This window comes from Ambystoma mexicanum, chromosome 9, assembly GCF_040938575.1.
Source record: "Ambystoma mexicanum isolate Mex_15411 chromosome 9, UKY_AmexF1_1, whole genome shotgun sequence".
Classification (NCBI taxonomy): domain Eukaryota; kingdom Metazoa; phylum Chordata; class Amphibia; order Caudata; family Ambystomatidae; genus Ambystoma; species Ambystoma mexicanum.
Window position 1 is genome coordinate 1,354,696,030 of NC_090931.1, and position 25,213 is coordinate 1,354,721,242.

The following is a 25,213-nucleotide window of genomic DNA, read 5'->3' on the forward strand; positions in this document are numbered from 1 at the left end:
CCTCATGTGATAGGTGACATGGGTATGTAATTTCAAACAACTGTGTAACTGTGAAATATGGATTTTGATCATATATAGATTTGGGTGCACAGATGACAGGGGAGTTTTTTTTCAAGAGATCATAAAATGACATCACTCTGACTCACAGTTCCTTCCCCAATCAAGTGAGGAATGGAAATTTGACCAATGACAAGTGAGAGGGGCAAGTTTAGTTATGACCAACATACACACCCACTCTCAAAACACATAAAAGCAGACAGTCAGGACAGATAGAGACCTTCAATCCCATTTGCTGCAACGCACTCTGCCGGACCATACAACATCCAGAGATCCAGATTTCAAATCCATCAACCTCCAGAAAGCCAAACTAGAGACTTCAATCTATCCAGAACTAAGAGACCAAACCAGAGAGCGAGCAGTTCCAGAGACCAGACGCTGTGCCCAGACAGAGACCAGAGCCCAGTCTAAAACCCTGACCAGATCCGTGATGAGGCCCATTTAATTCAAGAATATAGTGTGAGTACCCAGCAGAACTGTGTAGAACCAATCTCTTAGTTTAAATTCATCTAATTCAATCTATTTAACCTAAGTAGAACTGCCTGATAGCTCCAAATCTGTCACCTGTCATTCTAGCTGCAAAATCTGTCACTTGTCATTTTGAGCTTTTAAAATTTAAAATCTGAAAAACGACCTTCACAAAATCGCTCATATCTCCGCGACCGTTTGTCTTAGAGACTTGCAGTAACTTTCATTTGGAAGCTGAGATCCTAGGCTTTCCTAGGACCCCAAAACGATAGTCCTTGTGGTTCCTCTGTAATAGCGCTCGGCGCATCCGCGAATTTTGCCGCGATTTGCAAATTTCTTCACGTGTAAAAAGACAGCAGTTTTGCTTTTCCTTGCCAAAAACTTTGTTTACCTGCTAGTTGCTACTAAAGCATTGTTAAGGTGATCCCGAATTCATAGAGAGTACCTATCACTCACCCTGAACCTCTGAAAGGGAATTAAAAGCATTTTAGCATATTTTTCAATTCATTGCCAGCACATATAAAGCATTTTGCCTGTGTTTTCAAAACTCCTATCTGTTTTCTGTAGTGTAAGCTTGCTGGGGTGAACTGAATTACAGTTGATTGCATTTCTGAGAACTGTGTGCTTCCTTCCATTTCCTTGCATTGCATCAAGGGGGGGAGGGGATTGCCAGAGAAAAGTGATTACATTGTTTTGTTGAAATCATATTGAGTATTTTCTATACTGCATTTCATTCATTCAACATTCCATCCATTTGAACTCTATAAAGCATTCTCTATCACATTATTCTTCTTTTGTTCCTATTTACCAGTGTGCTATCTCATCCATTTCATGTCAACTCATTAGGGATTATAAAGAAGTGTGCTAGTGCCAGATTCTCCGTTGTTAATCATTATCGTATCAGATTATGTGTGATATTCAATTATTAATTTATTATAAAGTGTGATATATATATATATTTTAAATTATCAAATAAACCTTTTAAACTTGCAAAACAGAACTACTTCTTGGCTCAGTGGGGTCAGGGGGATTCCAAGAGAGGGGTGTTATATAGGGGTAGTCATCCAGAACGCATGAACTGGACCTAAAGATATATCAATAAGGGTTTTCATTCAGTATTATAGACTAGGTGTTGACTTAGCTGTAGTGTTGAATTGAATCCTCTTACACAGGAGTGCCTTCCCACAATTGTTAAATTGTTCCTCCACAGAGTACAGAGTTTTGCTCATGTAAGACATAACTTAGTTGACCTTGTCATGCTTTTGATACAATATTGCTTTCAGGCAGAAAACCCTGTCTATAAGAGCACCACCATATTCTTAATGGGGTAAGCCAAACAAGGAGCTTGAGAAAGGCTTCTTTTCAGTTGTTTAACTGCCTTGGATTGTTCCAGACTTCATTCTCACTTGACTTTAGCCTTTAGTAAATGGACCAAAGATCGAGTGACCTGTGCATAGTCCTCAATGAACTTTCAGCTGTAATAGGTGAGTCCAAGAGGCTTCTCAATTCGGGAAGAGTGGTATGGTCTTTCAATTTCAATAATGTTTCCACTTTTTTTGCCTGTTGGTTGAGACCCTCAGGGGCGATTTTCTGCCCAAAAAGTTAACTCTGTCTTACACCATTGTGCTTTCTGAAATGACAACTTTGTCCAGCTTTCTGCAACTGGGCCAGAACATAGCACGTTTCTGCAATATTGTCTTCCACAGTTGAGCTCTTGATCAATACATCATCTAAATAGGCCAGGTTTCCCCTTTTGCCCAAGTTCGTGAATGGCCTTGTGAAGGAATAGATTGAATTAATTTCCTGAGTTTAATTATCAAAAGGGTGTTCAGCGCTACATGTATTGCTTCTCCCAAAAGGTAAAGCACAGCTTTTACTGGTCTTTCCTGCTCACAGGTACATCCCAGCCAGTAACCATTAGTCAAATCAATGGCTGAGTACAGTTTTGAACCCTGGATCTGCACCAACCCTTATTCGATGTGGGAAGTGGCCATCTTGACTTTTGAACCCATTTGTTCAACTCCCTTAGGGCTGTTGTGCATTGGGTTTCATTATCTTAAATACCATTTTTTTAAAGGTACTGTGGTTCAGACAAATTATACCATGGAATTCCAAGTTATGGATAATCCTTGTGAGTGACTCCATGGACTCGAGAGGTATCCAGTATTGTTTGATGAATAGTGGAGCCCTGTCGGGGTCCATGAGTATGGTGGTTGAATGAATCCATTTATGTCATAATCATAAGAATTCACTGAAATGTTATCTTGGAAGTCCAGAAATACCTGTGTTAGCTGTTGCCTTTACTCCTCTGTCTCACAGGCACCCGCTAGATTGATCTGTTCCTTGAAAATCTGCCTGATGGAAAAACCTCTGTCTTGGAAATCTAAGCAGTATTCTACAGTTGTGTAGAGGGATCTCTTTTTATGGTGTTTACTACGACATGAGGTTCTGTGGATTTGTTGTTGACTCTAAATATCACCTCATCCTTCCTGATGCCACATGTTACATCTTCCACCCCATAAGGTCATGAAGATTACACCTAGAAATTCCCCCGATGATGAGTACAAATCTTTTCTAGAGGAATTCTGTCAATGGTGCCCAAACAGTTGTTTGGAATTGGTCCTATGATTTAATTCCCTAAATCACTAGAAGAGTGTTGGACAACAACCGCCATTACAAAAGAGGTGTCCGCTACCAAAGTGATACCTTGAGAGTTGGTGCTATGCAACAATATTTAAATGGTGTTATATACTAGATCCACCATAAGTATTGGATACAAAACACATCCCTTGTTGTTGAAGGTGAGAGTTCAAATGTATGTAAGTGTCCTTATTTTTGAGGTTTTGATCTTGTTAATTTTTTATGGGAATTGTGAATTGTCACACTTGTCCTGGGATGGTAACCTCTACTTCTACTAGGACCTCCACTGCATAAGGCAGCAATTAAGCTGACCAAAATGCCCTCTCAGTTGTGTCAAGGCCCATGGGGTTACCCCCCAGTCGTGACCATACTTTGCTGTTTATCAAATCAAAACTATTTGCAAATTGACTAAGTCAGAACGGCCATCTCTAACAACCCAACATTTATTTTCTATAGTGTTGGTGCTAATATAAAAGTTTAGGATACACTTGGTAGGCAAGAAATGCTTAACATGTGGTTTTTCCAAACCCACTTTGTATTTATCAATTAATTTAAACATGGGAATGGCGTGATCTTTTTTGAAGTTGTCTGAATAATCCTTTGCTGATGAAGCTTTTTCCATTACTTAGACATACTCTGGCGAGCACTGTCCAATCCCCCTCATTTATCTGAATGGGGAAAAGGAATTGTTTGCCCTTTGTCTGAATATCATTCAGACTTTGAGCTGGTTTTCCATCATCCTCTTTCAAGGGACTTGGGCTTTCTTTGAAATTTTGATTTGTATAAAATCTCAAAGTGCTCCAGTCCAGTGTTGAGTACCACTTGCAACTGGAGGGAAAGTTGATTTTGGCAAGTTGGGAAGAGTTTCCATCGCCAGTTTGTTCTCCAACATAGATAATGCTGATTTCTCGGACATGGTTGTTCTGGAAGTAAAATTCCAATTCATCAGTACACCGCTCAATCAAATGACAATTTGCACTCCTCTTGAGATTGATAGGCCGGTGAGTCTGAGTTCAGAGGACCTAGTTCATGCAATCAGAGGTGATAACCTCTGAAGGAAATGATTCCCCAGTAAACAAAGAGTGTCCTCCACAGTCATGACTATGACTGGGTGTTTCAAAAGGTACTGCCTCATTTTTATTTCTAGATCTGCAGTCGTGTCAACGGAAATATCATTCCCATCAAAGTTTTGGAGTTGTCCAAAATGAGGTATGAGGGGAATTTGGTGAATCTCCCTTCTTTGTCGATTCAATATGTCAAAATCTACTTTAGATATGAGAGTAGTTTAGCATTCAGCATCCGCCAGAGCTGATAATTCACACTGACCCTATATTTTGACCAGGGCATAAAATCTGCCCTCTTTTGCCTCAAGTCTACAGAGAAAGTGTAAGTTAGTTGCCAGCTTGGTGGTCATCGTCTTAAGGTCGAACTTCATCACTGTGTGAGCTTGGGCTAATTCCAGTATCTAAGATCAGGAATATTTAGGAATAACCTTCATTTGGAGATGGTATTGTTAGTAGGGGGATTCTCTTTGTCCCCAGTCTCTTTGCTTTCTCTGTCTATCTGAAGACAGTCCTCAGGAGCTGTTTGTGGGGAGGATACCTGTAAGTGTTGGAGTTTTCTAGCTCACAGGTTTGTGGTTTAGGGGTTTCTCCACCTGGGTCAGTCTCCATCTTTACACCATCAGACTCAGTGTCTATTTTGATCCATTTCCCTTTGGGAGGGAATCCCCAATTCATGAAAAAGATGTTGTTACCTAAATCCTCTGGGGATTCTTATTGCTCAAAGGGGATTATTTTGTTTTCTTTCTCCCCAAAGTGAGTTTTATTTTTTGGCTGTGTCTACCTATGCTCTGTTCTTTGGGTTCTAGATACCAAGGGGTGGAAGAATCAGTATCAGGTTGAGAGGTTTGCAGGTGTTCTTTTCAGGTAAGAAAGGAAGCTTCCTCAAGGGCTTGGTCTCTCCCAACTGGAGCCCCATCCTCAGGAAAATGTTGAATATCTGGACTTTCTTTCAGTAAAACACCCACCCCCGGGGCATCAGATCTAGGTGTTGGGGCATTCTGAAGGGCATGGTCAGTCAGAGGATTTCACTGAGCCCCATCATGCACCCAAAGTCTTTGGTCAGTTGGGTCACTTTTTCTCTTCCTTCAAAATTGTATGTAGGTCTTTGCTAATACCTCTGTTGCTCCCTACAAGGGTAACTATCCCTTCTAGTGAAGTAACTCAGATATTGTACATTTCCACCATCATTATAAGTCCTGGTTCTCCATTCTACTATTGTCCTGTAACCAGCGAGAAGAAGGAGGATTATTTTGAAAATTAGGTTTGGAGCGTAACTGTTTGAAAAATGATTGTTTGGTGGTGGCGTGGTATTTCTTTACTGCAGGAAATTCAGAGGAAAATTCCCCAGGGAAGTACTTACCTGGTTGGAAGACTTTGTAGGTGGTAAGATCAGAAGGGTTATTGTTTTGATATCCTGATTGACTATCATTCAGTTGGGCCTGCGCAAAGGGTCTCCTCTGCCTCTCATTCTGGTTGTCAGCTGGAGGAGTATTTTTGGGCCCCCCCTGTCTCCAGTTCCAAAGGAGGGGTGGTTTTCACTTCCAGCAGTGTGGTTTGCACACCCTTAATCTAGATAAAGAGCCAGAGCAATGTACGTTAATGGTGTCGGGGATCTTGTTGTATTCATAGGTTGAAAAAAGTACATAACTACAGATTCATGTTGAGACAAAACAATGGTTTATTCAATATATTGACCTGTAAATACAGGTACTGTTTTTGTGAATATGTCAAACTTTGTAAGAAATTGTTGTTAATTTGTAAAAGGTTTATATAAACCAAACAGTAAAGAATAATAATATATTGACCACTAAAATGCTGCCAATGCCAAAAGGCCACAAAACAGGTCATATGGCTGTGCATGTCATTAAGAAGGCCATCGCGGCCCCAAACAATCAGTGGTGCAAGAGCAATCCCATGCTGATAACACAGAGATACATGAATAGCAAACCTGTGGAAGCAGTTTAATGTGTCCATCTGATTCGCCTGTCGTAGGTCATATAATCTCTTGCCATCACAAAGGAACAAAGAGAGGCAACCCCAGGGTTACAGTCCAGCTGGCTGCAGCGAGGACAGTCTGGCTGGGGGATCTACATAAACCTTGCACTGCTGAACTGGGCTCACTGGGCTGACACACGTATGATATCACATTGATGTGACTTGGATTACCATTAAAGATGCTGGCCAAATTCCCCAATCTCAGGTACAGCTTATATTTACAGTTTAATGGGTCACCAGGAGAGCATTCTCATAGTTATTTCATTTTTGGAACAGGGGGGCATGTCTTAAATGCAACCCTGGCACTGTAGCTATCAAGAGGGCAGCCTTGAAACCTGGACCTGCTCGGTGCCAAAGGAGAGGGGGTGCTGCAGATCAGGATACTGATCCTGCAGGGCACAGGTTCACACTATGTTTTTGTCATGGGGCTTATTAAAAGATGACCTTGATCAGCAGATTACCCCTTCTGAGATGAATTACACGCATCATTGTATTAATTAATACAGATGACAATTTCTCACAATCAGAAAAGTAATGTCTTTGAAATCAGCAGCCCATTAGCATGACGTCACCCCAATAGGCTTTTTGATTAACAAACCGTGGCAATGGAAGGGCCACCAAAGGTGCACAAACAAAATGCACACTTTTATATATCAGTCTATAAAAACATGCATTTTGTTTGTACACTGTAGATACAAATGTATTTACCAATTACATATATATACAAGTGCACGTGTATGCGGGGGTAGGGGAGAAGGGAGTCTGAGATTTGGGGTGCGGCTACACCGTATGGGTGGCGCACCCATATAAATACATATAAATGGTTGAATTCATGACAAACAAAAGTGCCAAAAAAAAATACAGACTTTTAAATATCAGTCTATCAAAACACCAAGTAACAAACGGATGCAGGATAGGCACACATGAAAAGAAATCAGCATTAACAATCCTGTGTCTAAACCTAAGATAGATGGCTCTCCTTCTGCCAGAGTGTGGCCAGTGGCATCTAATTAAACAGCACATTCTAAAATGAATGAGAATGCCAGGAATTGGGAGCGGATGTGAAGAATAAAAAAGTACTAACACATGTCCCAAAACTCAAAAAGTGCACACCAGACCGTCCAACATCCAAGAGCCATTTATTTGCTTTTTGTTTACTATGTAAGAAGAACAAACACTTTTGGCGTTATGTTATCTTGCTTAAAAACGAGTTGATATGGCACAGAGTCCATTTAAAGAATATGTTTGCTATGTTCGATTTGACTTTTTTAAAAGAAACATGGTGTAAATAATATTTTTTTTTTTACACTGGTGAAAAATTCTACAGAATGTTGCTATAATATGTCAGATTGGCACATTTCTTTATTAGCAGTAAAAAAATAAAACACGTAGGAAAATCATAGCGTGGTAAGAAATAGAGAACTCCTCTCAGAATGGAAAGCTTCCTTTAAGATGAATAGGACCATACCACGGTTGCACCATCGCATGACTATAGAAAAATGGATAGTTTGATGCCAAACATGGAAATCGTATCAGAATGAAAAATAGATTTAAAAAATCATAATCCTAGGGAAAATTACTTTCAAAGTAATATGTTAGTATTGCTTTACGTCTACAGATGTCCGTGTGCTAATGTGATTGAACATCTGCAAAAGCTAAATGTGCATGGCCACGCGTCTAATAATGGGGTTGCATTACTGTACACTACACATGCAGATAGACAGTAAGTAAATGTGCCATTACATTAGAGACAGCGCAAATACATAGAAACTGTATTTCACTGAAGCGAATGTGATTGTGCATGAACCGTGTTTGAGCATGGGCAATTGTGCATATATAGTGCACCATACGTGTCATTGTCACCTCGTGTAAAGATAAAACAGCACTTCTAAAACGTATGTTGTAATATATTCTGATCCATGAAAGTTACCTTTTTAATTTCAAAACGTAATAATAATTGATGTCTGACTAGATTCACAACAATATGGACTACTTTGACCAATCCTTGCTTTTTTTTGGGTTACATCAATACACTTTCATTCCATTTGACTGGAGAGCATGCCTTGAGCAGTGAAGCACAGACAACATGCTTGAAACTAGTTTAAAAGTCCAATTGCCACAGCTGACATCAGTGCTTTCTTTTTAGAAACACAGCCTAACTATCTTCCTGGACAGTGGATATATTGTGCAACTCTTTTCTTTTCCTTTGTTCTCTTTTAGGTCGACCAGCTTGCCAAACTAAAGTATACATTCCCTCCACATATTGACTTCAAGGGAGATCAGTCACTCACTTTAGGCAAGATATTAGGTAAGTCTGAGCACATCTTGCAACGTGCAAAAAGGATCCTGCTGTCAAATGTGCTCACTATGAAAAGTCAGTTTACGCAACCATTGTTTGAGATGTATGCCACCACATTCTGTGTTGTATTGATGAAATCATTGTTACTTACAATACTTGGATATGATGTGCTTAAGTGGAATTGTTAGTATTAGTAACCTGTTTCTTATTTGCATTGTCACACACCCGTGAAATTCTTGTGACTATGGATGCTGTTTCCAGCTGGATCCTTTCAGCGCTTGCGATACTATGGGCCTCTTTACGAGTGTGCCGGTCCGGTAACAACAGTGCTGGTAAGCCTACCGGCACCCCTGTTACCGGACCTGCACACTACGAGTATTCGGGGGGGTGCCATCCTGCCTGCCAGGGTAAGGCATGGTGGGCGGAATGGCACCCGCCCGCAGAGTTTCACAGAAGCACCGGCACCGTTATTAACAGTGCCAGTGCTTCCGTGGTCCCATTCCGATTGAGTCCTATGGGACTCAAATGGGAATGGCGAATTACATTTTCCAGCACCTGACTTCATGGACCGCCGGGCATGGGCGTAGGACAAGGGGGACAAACCCCCCCGCCACAATTTTAAGTGAGGGGATACAATGGCATTTATCCCCCCAGTTTCCCCCAGTTTGTGTGTCTCTTTTGTGTGTCTCCCTGAGTCTGCAGCATGTGCACTGATGCATGCAAACTTCAGACTCTGAAGTTTGCACGCAGCAGTTCAGCAACAGCAGCCTGGGTATTGGATTCTTGTTATAACAACAAGAACTATTGCTCCTGCCTGCGTTCCCCTTCCCCCTCCTCCCACGCCTGTATCCCACGCCTGCATCACGTGCCGATGCCGGGCCCGAGGATGGGAACATACTGCACATGCCAGGCAGCCCCTGCAACTCGAGTGTGCAGTGCACTGCTGCGCAGCCTCCTCCTCACCTTCCAGAAGCCACTAGCCCAGCAGGCAGCAACGTGTGCTCGGCTCCTGAGAGTGTGACTGACTGCTCCTGCGACGCCTGCCTTCAGGCCGATTCGATCTCCTGGAGTGCCGAGAGGCAGAGAGACTCAACAAGACCACTTAGCTAAGGTAACTCAACCATTCAAAAAAAGTGGCCCTCCTGAGAACAGGCCGGGCCGCGGCACCGGCAGGGCGCATCGTGTTGGAATGGGGATGTGGGAGCCTGGGAGGAGTGCTAAGCAGTGTGCGTGCCCCGGAAAGAGTGGATCGACTGCGTAGTTAAGCAGGGGATGGGGGTGTGTGACTGTCACTGTGAATGGTGAGGTAGGTTGGACATTGGGGGCAAGTCTGCCGACGACAGAAGTCTGTGTATGGCATTCAGTTGTGACATTGCGTGGAGGATGGAGAGTCCCTTTCACGTTGATTTGCCGAGCAGAGTGTGTCTTGATTGGAAAAGAGCTCAGGGCAAGCTACTAAATCAGAGTTACCCGCTTGCTGATGGCATCGTAAAGCAGCCCTAAAGACGCTGGATGGCTTCACCACACATCACTCAATAGATTGAAGTTTTTGTGAGCTACAGCGCATCTGAAAAGAACTGTAATTGGACTTCTTCGTTTTGTTTCTTATATTTAACTAGACCAAACACACATTAAGGTAACAGTTGTTATTTTATTGCACACAAATTAATGCATTGAATATTAATGTCGCAGTGCTCAAAGGATGTGGCAGAGGTGATACTTGCCATTCTTAGCAGCTCTTTTTGTAAATGGCCCTGAGCAGGCACCTCGCGTCGACTCAAAACATGTTGGTGCTTATGTGAAAGTGTTGAATGGATGGGCTTAGCCACACAGGATTCTTTGTGTGGCGCATGCTATACCTGCATCACTTCCACGAGGGAAATGAATATCAGCTGGAGGAGGGTGGGGAGGAGAGCTGCAAAATGGGAGAAATGAAAGGAAGGCGGTTAGGGCAGAGCAGACCCAGGCAGAACAAAACATAAAGCACTAATTAAAACAGCAAAACACTGTGGTGCCCGTTATTAATGCCAGAAAGTGGGAGGGTGTAATTGATAGGCTGAACAAAGCTCAAAAGAATGCGGCAGAAGACTATTGATTTAATAATTGTGTTCGTGAATTATGTACTAAATAAACCATTTAAGTCAATTGAATGTGAGATGTACAGAATAGAAATATGAGCATATTTGTGAAATACATGAACTGAATGGAGTAGAGGGGAAGGTAGGCCACGAATGAGTTCCAGTCCTGGGGTAATAAAAGGGCTAAGTGAGTAGTGGGAGCACAAATGACAGCTGTTTGTATCTGCTCAGGTGTTTGGCTGGAGCTCCAAGACAAACTAATACAGATATAAGTAGGTAGGTGCTGGGAAATATAGCCGAGAAACACTTTAGAACATGGTAGAATTCGGCTGGACAGTTTGTAAGTTTTAAAGGTGGGGAAATTGTTTTACTCTTTTCCATTTGTGCTTCGGTTGTGTGTGATTTTTGTGCCCATTTTGTATGACGCCAAAGAAACTGTTATTCTCAAACTAACTCCTAAAATCTATGCACTCCAGCGCTACTATGAGGAACTCTCCTGTCTTTCTACATCAGTGGAACCCCAAAAGAAATCTGGAATGCTAGAAGGGATTCCAGGAAAGAAGGGCATGAGAGCCATTTACCAAATAACGAAATAACTCCCATCCTTGAGTATCCTCTGTGCCAGCCTGGTCCCCTGTCTACAGAACAGAGTGTTTGAAGGTACAAAACCTTCTCGGGGCTCAGGCCCCACCACAGTCAACGTCCTGCACGTCTGAACCTGGCTTTTCCTTTTTGGCTTTAAAGCATGGTGCAGTCTCAAAGTGCTCTGAAGTAGCAGTTCAATGGCATTTTAGCACTACATAAAGCACTGAAACAAGCCACATTCACAATTGACATGTTACTAAGTCAATATATTCTATAAGGATACATTGGACACTGTGTAGCCCCATAACAATACCTCAGTAGCTTAACATTTTAAAACGGAACAACAAAATGCACTTTGGGTCCTTAGGTCCTTAATAGAACTGGTATCAAACGACCAGACAAATTGTGGAAGTCAATCAGTTTACTATTTTTTGCAGTCCATGACGACTCATAGGCAATGCTGAGTCAGAGACAAGTGAGGATGTCGGGCTTGGCTCTTCGATCCAAAAGTGAGCCGATCCACCAACTGCCCAATACCTGCCCCCATGCCCCAGCATCCCACAAAACACAAACTCAGCTCTTTGCCATACAACCCCCACCCCATCCACAGACACCAGAGAAGAAGAGATGCTTATGTGACAACTTGCATCCATAACCACAACACACATTCCATACCTAGCCTCTTGCCACCCGTGCCAAATAACACATAAGAAGTATCCTGCCTCCAGATCCCAACAACAGTCACCTGACTTCCTGCCTTCTCTCAACCCCCTCCAAACACAAGAACCATATATGGTCACTATCTTCACCACCCTTCATTATACAAAACCAGGGGCTGGTATCCTGCCAGTCTGGCCAAGAGCACAAAAGCCACATAGTTTCCTACTTTCCAATCCCCACACTACACAGACCCCTACCAATCATACTGCTTCTGCACCCTCAGCAACAGAAGACCCAAACATTGCACCATTTCTCCCCGGACAGTGCAAACCCCAAACCATGTATCATGCCTTCCCATTCTTATAACACTTAACTACAATTAGCATCTACATTTTGGAGCATATGGCACATTTAGACTAAATGTTTTTGTCCATGAACACACATTTTAGTAAAATTGATTTTGTACTCTGAACTGCTTTTCCTTTTTCTTAATTTTCTTCTGTTTTCTTTTCTTCTTTTCTCTTGTTTTATACAGTGATGATATATGTGATTTAATTTGTACTGCTATTTTGATTTTGTGAAAAGTCAAGTTATTTGACTAAAACACAATAAATAAATAAAAAAGCAAAATCCCAAGATGTCCCCTGTTCCCCCCAGATTGTACGAGTCTCCTACGCCCCCGCGGCTGGGAGTTTAATGGGCCAGTATTTCCGGCAAGTCAGGTGCCGGAAGAATTCGCAAGCCCGGCTGCAACCTGATTATAGTTATCTTTCCTTGCTGAGACTATGGCCCTCATTATAGGGTTGCCGGGAGGCCTTCTAGCAACATCGGCTTACCGTTTCTGCCACCCATACATCCCGGTGTTAGGCAGAAACCTGTGCAGTTCCCTTGGGGAACACTGCAAAAGATTTAAGACTACAGGTATAGCAGTAAACCCCTTTGGTAGCAGTCTGCACCACCCAGATTTACCTGGTAGCTGTGGCTGAGCAGTCAGACTTCTCTCAAGAAGAGTTAGGCAGTATGCAAAGTATACACAATAGGTACCAAAACACAATAGCACAAGCAAACACTGACCAGAGCTTGGTTTCAAAAGTATATAGTTATTTATTTATTAAACACACATAAGTTGAAAACACTCTAGCAAAATATAGTAAAACACTTCAAACACAGTTATAATGAAAGTAGATTCAATCCTTTCTCCTATCTAGACAACTCTAGGTTAACACCACTTAATTAAAACAGAGGTGAGTGCTTAACGTTAGATGACACTCTAGTAGTTTCCAAGAAAGGGAGAGAAAAAGCAGAAATAGGTTAAACACACCACTCTAAGGTCCAGAACACTTGCAATAGGCTTAAAGAAGAACAAAGTCACAGGTGAGCAAAAGTCACTAGGCAGGGCCCACTCTTGGAGTAGCCGGAGCAAAAATGTGCCCAAGATCACACTGTTATTAGGGATTCAAAGTCTTGCAAAGAGTCAGAAAGAGTTTAGAGTGGCTCAGAAAGTTTAGCCAAAGTGTCCCAGGCACTCCCAGGTTCGAAAGCCGGGGACTAAATCTACCCCGTACAGTCGGTGGCAAGGGAAGCCAGGCGGAACACAGTACCTTAAATGGAAAGGATCCTCCAGCGGTGGCAGTTGTTCCAGGCAGTGACAGCAGGGCTCGACGTCGGTCAGGGGAGAAGAAAATCTCGCTGAGGAGCAGAAGAGGACGGTCGTAGCACTGCCCGGGAAGAGACCAGCCGCGGAGTCCTCCGGTTAAAGGGTTTGCACCGACTTTCGCGGTTAGGGGGTAAAGTGTGGTATTCCGGTTGCCGGGGTGCTTGGCACAGGCAAGGCGGCCACGAGATACCTCGAAGAAGGGAAAGAAGGCGAAAACTGGTTGTCCCCACCAGTCAAGGGAAGGAGCCACTCCGTTAAGAGTTCTCCTCGGTCGTCGGAAAAAGTGGTGAGACGGTTCAGCAGGGCTCCACCGGTTGGTGTCGTCGAAGCAGGTCGGCTCAGCTCTTCCCTCGTCGGATTCTTGGTCCTGTGGCGACTTCTGAAGTTCCAGTCCCCAAAGCCCTGCTTTTATGCAGCAAACCCCCATTCACCCAGCCTAGCTGTCACTCAAACATGCTAAGTGGTGAGCCGGGCGGCTCACCACTTGGGCCAATCAGGACGGAGTGCGACTTGAGTTACCAAGGTAACTCAGTCCAGGGTGCCTAAATCCCCCTCCACCCCTCCTAAGTACCCCAGACAGAGTGGCACCACTTTGGAGGGCTTCTGTGGAGAAGCCCGCCAAAAGTGGAACAAAGGGCTCCACTTTGGGTCAGAATTACAGAGGTGAATACCAACGCCATTTTAGAATCAAGTTTTGGCAAAATAACCCGACCGGAGTTATAATAATAAATATATAAACCGGCGGTATGTTTAAGGCTACCGTAAATAAATAATTAAATGTGTTAGCCTAAAACAATGGGAAATCCCATAGGGAAATATTCGCGGTCGAATATAAAAAGTAGTTTCCACTGCCACCAGCCAAAACTCGATCAGGGGGGACGGAGACGTGCCCCCTCGACTAACAGACCCTGGGGCAATCGAATTGCCCCAGCCAGTACGTCCACAATATGATGGTTTGTACTGGTTCTGTTCAGGATTCAAGACTAATAAAGTCTTTGGTGACTTTACATGCCCTGGGAGACAGTAGTCAGTCCCAGGGTATGGAGTCTATGTTGGGGAGTCCCTAGGACACCCCTGGGTCACTGCACAGAGGGTGCTGTGTAACCCATATCACAAAAACACATGAGGCCCTATGGAGTAAAAGACCCCATAGCCCATTCAACACAAGGTTTGTCCAAGATCACACAGTTCAACATGTCCAAGAGTGAGGGTAAAAGAGTCTCACTCTTGGCAGGAGAAAAAAATAAACCCCAGAAATCCAGCAAAGCTGCTGGGGGACTCACTAGGTAGGGAAATTCAGCCTAAACAGAGAATTCTCCCTAACACTCGCCCCCCCCAGACTAAGGGACAGGAGGATTTAATCCACTCCTGGATGAACCTCATACCTCTAGTCGATGATATACATCCTAGAGAGTCCATCAGCATTTTGATGGTGACACCCTGACCTGTGCTCAATGGTGAAATCAAACCCTTGCAGGCAGATTGACCATCTCAATAGTTTTGGATTTTCCCCTTTCATTTGCATTAACCATCTCAAGGGTTGGTGGTCAGTCTGAATAACAAAAGTAGAACCATACAAGTATGGCCTAAACTTCTTCAGTGCCCACACAATAGCAAAGCATTCTCTTTCGATTGTTGCCCACCTTGTCTCAGGATCCTTCAGTTTTCTACTGATGAAGCAAATGGGGTGCTCCCTACCCTTCTCATCCAGTTGGCTTGCAAGGCCCTCTGCCTTGTTGGGAGCATAACGAGAACTAGCTGGTCTTGAGTAAACTCAACCATGTTAGCCTTCTGGTCATGCCAATGTTTGACCAGAGCTTGACCAGCTTTCAAGTTGTCACTTGCTTCTGCCATCATGTGTGACATTCTCCTTCGGAGACCTATCACATAGTCAGTCACTCTGACTGGCTTGAGGGGAGGAGCACCTTCCAATCCCTCCTTAATCAGGGCCAACGGACCTCTGACTGGATGGCCATAGAGAAGCTCAAAGGGAGAATAACCTACTCCCTCCTGAGGGACTTCTCTATAAGCAAAGAGAAGGCATGGTAGTAGAAGGTCCCACTTTTTCTTAAGGGGTTCCTCTAAAGCACCTATCATGCTCTTCATGGTTCTGTTAAACCTTTCAACCAACCCGTTTGTCTGAGGGTGGTAGGCTGTAGAGAACTTGTAAGTAACTCCACAGGTTTTCCACATGGCTTTCATGTAGTGGGACATAAAGTTTGACCCCCTGTCAGAGATTACTTCCTTAGGAAACCCAACCCTGGTAAAAATACCAAGGAGGGCCTTAGCCACAGCCGGAGCTGTAACAGTCCTCATAGGAATTGCCTCAGGGTACCTAGTAGCATGGTCTACTACAACAAGTATAAACCTGTTGCCTGAGGAGGTTGGAGGATCAAGGGGACCAACAATGTCAATCCCTACTCTCTCAAATGGGACTCCCACAACTGGGAGAGGCACTAAAGGTGCCACATTCTTGGAACCAACCTTACCAGAAGTCTGGCAGGTATGGCAGCTCTTACAATATCTATCTACTTCAGCCCCCATCTTTGGCCAATAGAAGTAGAGTGAGAGCCTTTCCTTGGTCTTCTTGAAACTCAAGTGACCAGCCAAAGGTATCTCATGGGCTAGTTGTAAGAACTGTTGTCTGTTCTCTTGGGGAACTACAAGGCGTTTGTAGTCTCCAGGTTCAGACTCAGTCGGTTCACTATAGAAGAGGCCATCTTCCCAGTGTAACCTATACTTCCCAGGCTCTTGCCCATCAGCCTGAGAAGCTGCCTGGTGGCAGAGACCTTCCAGAGTTGGACATTCTCTTTGTCCCTTACGAAAAGCGGCCCTGCTAGGCCCACCTTCTGCCAGTAAAGACTGCAGCTCAGGATGGTCCTCAGGGTCCAAATCACCAATAAGGTTTGGGCCTCCTTCTAGCTCTTCTTCAGAGTCTAGTTCAACCACACAGGGTTGTACCTCCCTCTCAGCCTCAGCTGGAGGTGGAGTTACAGGTGTAACTTTGGACAACCTCGGGGAAGTCCTTGTTGGAAGCACTGGAGTGCTTGCTGCTGGCTTTTTCCTAGGAGTCTTGGGTTGCCCCTTTGCTCCAGATCTGGTTGTGACTGCAGTAAGTTGCTCCAGTGGGAGAGGAGTGATTTCTGTCATCATCTCCTGAGATAACCCTCTCAGGGTTTTCTCTCTTGCAGGTTTTGTGAGCTCCTGTAACCTTTTGCTAGGGGGTCTGGGGGTATGAGATACAACTCCAAGAGCTTTGAGGTCATTACCCAACAGAACCCTACCTGGCACTTCACATTGTACACTGACAGGTATTTTTACAGCCATATCATTACATTGGATGAGAACTGGTAACTGGGGACACATCTGCACAGGCCCACCAGCTAACTTGGTGAGGCATTTGGGTGCCTTAGCAACATCCTCTGCCTTGAAAAATGATTCATCCACCACAGTTATGCTGGCTCCAGTGTCCCTAATGGCAGGAGTCTCCTGACCATTCACCTGGACACTGTCCTTATAATACTCTTTAGTATTATCTGGGATAGAGTTATACACATCTAAATTCTGTTGTTCCCACAACCCCAGAGAGACTAAAGAAACACTAGCTGAGACTCCAGTGGGTTCATCAGCCAGTAATAGAAAGTTTCCACTTGCCATATGTACTTCCTCTTCTGGAGCGAAGGCTAAGGAGGCAAGTTGGACCCCTGAAGGTTTACCCTTACATCTGGGATCTCCTTTCACATGGTCAGTAGCCTTACAAACAAAGCATGAGCCAAAGGCTCGCTGGAATGGGGGCTTGTTCTGACCTCCTTCTGGTCTTGGACCAGAAGGTACACTAGCCTGATTTGGTTTCCCTTGTGGCTTACCCTTATAGTTTTGTTTGGGGCCCTCTTTGGAATTTGTACTATTAGAATTCTCTTTGGAGTCCTTTTTAGGCTGTTTTTCCCCATCCTTTTTCTGAGTTACCCCAGAATCCTTGTGAGTGGCCCTGTTGGCAACCCACAAGTCAGCAGCCTTAGCCAGTTTCCGGGAATCTAATTCCTTGGAATCAGCCAAGTGCTGTCTGAGCTCAGGAGAGCAGGCATCATAAATAGTCTCCAACATAAACAAATTCTTCATACCTTCATAAGTGTTCACTTTGTAACCCTTAATCCATCCCTCTAAGTTTTTCAACCCTTCACTCACCCAGGTAGCCCAAGGGGTACCATCATGCTTTTTGAGGCTTCTAAACCTCTTAAGATACTGGGAAGGGGTCTTCCCAAACCTAGCTATCAAAGCTAGTTTCACACATTCATAGTCCTTCTTATCCTCCTCCCCCATCTCCATTACCACATCAGTTGCAACAGGGGGAAGCCTAGAGAACAACCAGGTGAGTAAGTCATTTCCTGTGATGTTCTGGAGCCCATGATTATATTCAAACAGAGACAACCAATCCAACACATCCAACTTAGGCTCATACATACCAACCAATTCTTTAGGCATCCGGGGTCTTTTAGGACTGGAACTTCTAGAGGAGCCAGAGAGAGAAGCATTCTCAACAGACAATTTCTTCAATTCTAGCTCGTACTTGAGCTCCATTTCCCTTAGCCTTAGTTCTTTGTCAGTTTGAGCATTAAGTTTCTTATACTCCAATTCTAGTTTCATTTTCTCCAGTTCAAAGTACTGAGGACTAAATGTGGGGCCTGGTAAGGGCCCAGTAGGTACAGCAGGTAGAGCAGGCAGAGGCCTAGGGGGGACAGTTACAACAGCCTCACCCTCCTCTTCTGACTCTTCCTCAGAATCATCAACATTTTGATCCATGTTAACTTCAATACTGTCATCTACAGTTGCTGGAGTGGTAGGTTCCTCTGAACCATCACCCAGACTTTGGTTAGCTAACAATCTTTCAATCAGCTCCATTTTCTTGCCCTTAGTCATGAGATCCTTATGTTTACAGAGCACTCTTAAACAATCAGCAGTTTTGGCTGCCAAGGACTCTTGACTATAGCTTTCTATAACTGACATGTTAGAGGATCAGTTTTATAGTGCTAAGCTTTGTGGTTAGTTGCACCAAGGTGTCTAAAGCACTCTAAAATGTATACTCAATACAAATCCCACCGCTATACACCAGTGTTAGGCAGAAACCTGTGCAGTTCCCTTGGGGAACACTGCAAAAGATTTAAGACTACAGGTATAGCAGTAAACCCCTTTGGTAGCAGTCTGCACCACCCAGATTTACCTGGTAGCTGTGGCTGAGCAGTCAGACTTCTCTCAAGAAGAGTTAGGCAGTATGCAAAGTATACACAATAGGTACCAAAACACAATAGCACAAGCAAACACTGACCAGAGCTTGGTTTCAAAAGTATATATTTATTTATTTATTAAACACACATAAGTTGAAAACACTCTAGCAAAATATAGTAAAACACTTCAAACACAGTTATAATGAAAGTAGATTCAATCCTTTCTCCTATCTAGACAACTCTAGGTTAACACCACTTAATTAAAACAGAGGTGAGTGCTTAACGTTAGATGACACTCTAGTAGTTTCCAAGAAAGGGAGAGAAAAAGCAGAAATAGGTTAAACACACCACTCTAAGGTCCAGAACACTTGCAATAGGCTTAAAGAAGAACAAAGTCACAGGTGAGCAAAAGTCACTAGGCAGGGCCCACTCTTGGAGTAGCCGGAGCAAAAATGTGCCCAAGATCACACTGTTATTAGGGATTCAAAGTCTTGCAAAGAGTCAGAAAGAGTTTAGAGTGGCTCAGAAAGTTTAGCCAAAGTGTCCCAGGCACTCCCAGGTTCGAAAGCCGGGGACTAAATCTACCCCGTACAGTCGGTGGCAAGGGAAGCCAGGCGGAACACAGTACCTTAAATGGAAAGGATCCTCCAGCGGTGGCAGTTGTTCCAGGCAGTGACAGCAGGGCTCGACGTCGGTCAGGGGAGAAGAAAATCTCGCTGAGGAGCAGAAGAGGACGGTCGTAGCACTGTCCGGGAAGAGACCAGCCGTGGAGTCCTCCGGTTAAAGGGTTTGCACCGACTTTCGCGGTTAGGGGGTAAAGTGTGGTATTCCGGTTGCCGGGGTGCTTGGCACAGGCAAGGCGGCCACGAGATACCTCGAAGAAGGGAAAGAAGGCGAAAACTGGTTGTCCCCACCAGTCAAGGGAAGGAGCCACTCCGTTAAGAGTTCTCCTCGGTCGTCGGAAAAAGTGGTGAGACGGTTCAGCAGGGCTCCACCGGTTGGTGTCGTCGAAGCAGGTCGGCTCAGCTCTTCCCTCGTCGGATTCTTGGTCCTGTGGCGACTTCTGAAGTTCCAGTCCCCAAAGCCCTGCTTTTATGCAGCAAACCCCCATTCACCCAGCCTAGCTGTCACTCAAACATGCTAAGTGGTGAGCCGGGCGGCTCACCACTTGGGCCAATCAGGACGGAGTGCGACTTGAGTTACCAAGGTAACTCAGTCCAGGGTGCCTAAATCCCCCTCCACCCCTCCTAAGTACCCCAGACAGAGTGGCACCACTTTGGAGGGCTTCTGTGGAGAAGCCCGCCAAAAGTGGAACAAAGGGCTCCACTTTGGGTCAGAATTACAGAGGTGAATACCAACGCCATTTTAGAATCAAGTTTTGGCAAAATAACCCGACCGGAGTTATAATAATAAATATATAAACCGGCGGTATGTTTAAGGCTACCGTAAATAAATAATTAAATGTTTTAGCCTAAAACAATGGGAAATCCCATAGGGAAATATTCGCGGTCGAATATAAAAAGTAGTTTCCACTGCCACCAGCCAAAACTCGATCAGGGGGGACGGAGACGTGCCCCCTCGACTAACAGACCCTGGGGCAATCGAATTGCCCCAGCCAGTACGTCCACAATATGATGGTTTGTACTGGTTCTGTTCAGGATTCAAGACTAATAAAGTCTTTGGTGACTTTACATGCCCTGGGAGACAGTAGTCAGTCCCAGGGTATGGAGTCTATGTTGGGGAGTCCCTAGGACACCCCTGGGTCACTGCACAGAGGGTGCTGTGTAACCCATATCACAAAAACACATGAGGCCCTATGGAGTAAAAGACCCCATAGCCCATTCAACACAAGGTTTGTCCAAGATCACACAGTTCAACATGTCCAAGAGTGAGGGTAAAAGAGTCTCACTCTTGGCAGGAGAAAAAAATAAACCCCAGAAATCCAGCAAAGCTGCTGGGGGACTCACTAGGTAGGGAAATTCAGCCTAAACAGAGAATTCTCCCTAACACCCGGTAAAACTGGATATTATGGGGGCAGTGGAACCGGTAAGTTCCCAATCCAGTGGAATCCCAGAGGTGCCGGTGCTTCAGTGATTTATCTGCCGGTAGGGTCCTGAACTACCGGCAGGTCAGGCCTGCTGGTAGTTTGCTGCCTCTACCGGCAGACTCAGAGTATCCCGGTCCAGTAAAGGTGCCGGTAACTGTTGTTACTGGCACTTTTCCCCAGACTGGCCTGCTCATAATGAGGGACGGGTGGGTGCCCACGGGTGGGCAGGAGCACAGCCCAACATCACAGCCACAGGACAGCTGCTCCCATCTCCAGCCACTCCAGCCACAGCGCGTGATGGGTGGAATCCCCTGCCTTCCCAGGGTAAGCTGATCAAGGCTGCGCTAAGCTCAACGTTCCAACGAGGAACTGCTTCCCCTGCAGCTGCCGAGAAGCTTTTTTTTCATTATTGGCCTGTGCGGCGCCATTACACACGTGGTACTTCATGTAGTCCTGATTGAAATGGCTGCCACCTCTTCCTGTTATTTGGTTGCCTAGCAACCCACACAAACCTCATTGGTCCGCTACCAGCTCTTCACCGAGGGAGCACCGCCGGAAGGCGTTAGCCGGGCCCATATCTCCAAAGGCATATGCTTAAAGGCACCTGGCTGTCTGTGCCTGTGCCCATTCTCTCTCCTTCCATGGGTGGGCAGCAGCCCAGCCCAATATCACAGCCACAGGACAGTTGCTCCCATCTCCAGCCGCTCCAGCTGCAGCGTGTGATGGCCAGAATCCCCTACCTTCCCAGGGTAAGATGATCAAGGCTGCACTACGCTCAACGTTCCAACGAGGAACCGCTTCCCCTGCAGCTGCCGAGAAGCTTTGTTTTCATTATTGGCCTGCGCGGCATCATTACACACGTGGTACTTCACGTAGTCCTTATTGAAATGGTCGCCACCTCTTCCAGTTATTTTGTTGCCTAGCAACCCACACAAACCTCATTGGTCCGCTACCAGCTCTTCACCGAGGGAGCATCGCCGGAGGCGTTAGCCGGGCACACGTCTCTAAAGGCACACGCTTAAAGGCACCAACCTGTCTGTGCCTGTCCTTGTCCGCCGTGCCGCCGGACCGCATACCACCAGGATCTTATCAGGCATCCTGTAAGTACTCTCAATGCCTACATTCTTGTAAATGCAATGCACTTACTACCCTAACTACATCACTGAGTACATTTTTGAACTGCCCATACCATCCAGGACCACAGACACGCCTACCAACAAGGCCAAACTAGTCTCACCCACAATAGTCTTGACGCACCTTAACCCTGCCATACCTGTACCACATAACACCACCCCTTCTTCATCCCAGACCTCACACAACCTACAATGTGCCCTTATCAATACTAGATCCATCACTGCACATGCCACTGAAATTCACAAACTCTTATTCAACCTGGACCTCGACATCCTAGCCATCACTGAGGCCTGGCTTCATAGCGCCGCAGGGCCAGCCCTCAACCTTGCCATCCCACATGGCTACTCCATCATCAGCCAAGACCATCTTTCCTCATCTTGAAAGACCACCTAGAGGCCAGACAAATCACATCTAACCTGGGTGATAAAATAGACTCCCTTGCTATAAAAATCGCTCCCTCCCCCCCAATTCCACCATCACCATCAATCTCGTTTACCGCCCACCTGGCCCACTATCGGAGTTCCATGAGAACCTCCTACACCGCCTAACAGAAAACCTAAAAATCACCTCAAAAAGCACCCTTTTAGGTGATCTCAACCTCGATTTCAATGACAAAAAGGACAAGCCAGCCAAATCTCTCACACTAGCCCTGAAGGAACTAGGCTTTGACCAAAAAATAAGCTCACCCACACATAACAAAGGCTGCATCCTTGATTGGATAGCTGACCACAACTGTCAGGTTGACATTAGCTCCATCACCCCCACTCCCTGGTCAGACCACCACATCATTCACTTCCTCATCCCGCCGCCTCTAAGACCAAAAAACCTACCCCTATTCCCCCAGCCTTGGCAAGATGCGCCAAAAATCTTACCAAAGATAAGATCATACCACACCTCAGCACCCTCACAACAGATCTCAAGTCTTCCGACCAATCAGTGCTAGCAGATATTTACAAGCACACCATAAGCATTGCTATAGATATCATTGCCCCTCTACAGAACAAAAAAGCTAAAACAGTGAAACATTCAAACACCTGGTTCTCCTCAGAACTAAAAGAGCTCCGCTCTCAGAAAAGAAAAGAGTTGAACACCTGGCAAAAACTACCCTCCCTGGTCACCCTATCCTCCTACAAATAAATCACCTCTCAATACAAAAAGGCTATAATTACAGCCAAGTCAGCATCCTACAATGATAGAATTACGAATGCAAGCTCTGAATCCAAAGACTCTTCGCCATTTTCAAAGAACTTACCACACCAGCTACCAAATCACAAGATATTGTTAAAGACCAAACCTGGTGTAACTCTATACAATATGCACTATTGAATAAAAACTCCTACAAGACAAAATTAAGGAGCACCACAAGAATATGTCACAGCACATTAAATCTACCACCAGCACTGACCACTTGCCCACCTCCAGGCCAGTGTCCCCGTCCGCCAAAGCCCCCATAACCCCTTTCCATTTCAGGTAAGTAACAGAACAGGAAGTAAGTGAGATAATGATAAAGATTAAACCATCCAAATGCAAAGGACACACCTGCTAAGCCAGTCTCATTAAAGACTGCACTGAAACACTCGCCCCATTTCTCAAATCCTTCATCAACGCCTCCTTTAACGCCAACACAGTTCCAAACAGTCTAAAAGAAGCATGGGTACACCCACTTCTAAAAAATCTACTCTCAACCCAGAAATTGCTAATAACTATAGGCCCATCACCACCGTGCTTTTCTTGCTCAAGATCCTGGACAAAGTTGCCTACACGCAAATCCAGGAATATCCAGAAACTAACCACATCTTAGGCAAAAGACAGTCAGGCTTCCGACCAGGTCATGGGACAGAGTCAGCCCTACTCGACTTAAAAATACAACTTGGGGACATCATGTACAAAGGCAAACCGGCACTTCTTCTCCTACTGGATCTGTCCGCCACCTTTGACCTTGTCAACCATGATATCTTAGGCATGCACCTAAAAAATTAAGCTCATTTCTCCCCAGAAGCCATCGCCTGGGTGGCCTGCTTTCTAAATGGAAGACTCATGAAGGTCTTCTCAGACACAGCCTCTGCATCCCCTGCTATCATCCACTGCCGCGTTCCTCAGGGCTCCTGCACCACCCCCACACTCTACAATATATTCATCCTTCCACTCTTCAATGATCTCGACGTTCGCAACATAGTGTACACCAACTACGCTGATAACACGCAGGTACTACTCCCACTAACTGGGACCTATGAAGAAGATGCAATAACCCTAACCAAAATCTACACAGCCATCCAAACCTGGATGGCTGCCAACGGCCTCTGCCTAAACAGGGACAAAACTGAGATCCTCATAGTAGGTACTAGCGAAACACTCAACAAACTCTCCCCGCAATATAAAACCTTCAACATCGATAATTCCATCATCACAGTTTCCAAGATTGTCAAAACCTTAGGTGTCCACCTAGATGCCTCATTATCCATGTTCCGCCAGGTCAACGCCATAGCCTCCTCTGCAGCGCTCACCACCAAGGTGATCGACACAGTCAGGCCCTTTCTCTCCACCAAAAACTGCCTATCCATCGCCAAGCCACAGTAGGTACTACATTGGACTACTGTAATGAATGCCCTATTGCCAGGCACCTCTGTCAACAATCTAAACAAACTCCAAATCAGGCAAAACAACGCGCTCCGGGCAGCGCTGACTAATCCCAAAAGGGAACACATCTCTCAGGCAAGGAAAGAGGCCCACTGGCTACCGGTAAAGGAACGTATAGTCTTTAAAGCCATGGCCATCACACACAAATGCCTTTCATCAGATGCCCCACCCTACCTCTTGGAACGAATCACCCTCAATTCCTCTAACAGACCCACCAGAGCCCACTGCGCCAGTCAGATCTATATACCTACTTACAAAAGAACTAAAGCCAGAGGGTCTAGCTTCCAACACCTCGCACCCAAAAATTTGAATGCCCTGCCAACCTCACTCAGGAAATAAAAATCATTCACCACCTTCCGCAAAAACCTAAAAACCTTGTTGTCCCGCTAATGTTTAAAACCAGCCTGCCTAATTATGCAATGCACTTTAACCATAGCAAAGCATAATATTTGACCCACTGTCATTCCTGTCTTTTTAATACTGCACTCAAAGTATGTAATCTTGTTGTACTACTGCAACCGACTATGTTTCATCTTACCTATGTTAAGTTCAAGCTCGCTGTAACAGTGCTACAATGCCTCAGGGGCGTTTTGTGTGCTTTATAAATGCAAATAAATTAAAAATAAAAGAGAGAGAAGACATTGCTTCCTGTTCAGAACAATATAATTTT

The 25,213-nt window shown here is 44.9% G+C and overlaps 1 protein-coding gene across 2 annotated transcripts in view; it reads left to right on the top strand.

Annotated features, from left to right (window-relative positions):
* Positions 1-25,213, top strand: part of LOC138489128 (contactin-associated protein-like 5) — a 1,755,478-nt gene that overhangs the window by 1,715,304 nt on the left and 14,961 nt on the right. For both annotated transcript variants that reach the window (XM_069616764.1, XM_069616763.1), the window contains exon 21: positions 8,445-8,532. In XM_069616764.1, coding sequence (XP_069472865.1) covers positions 8,445-8,532 — 88 coding nt within the window. The remainder of the gene's footprint in view (positions 1-8,444; positions 8,533-25,213) is intronic.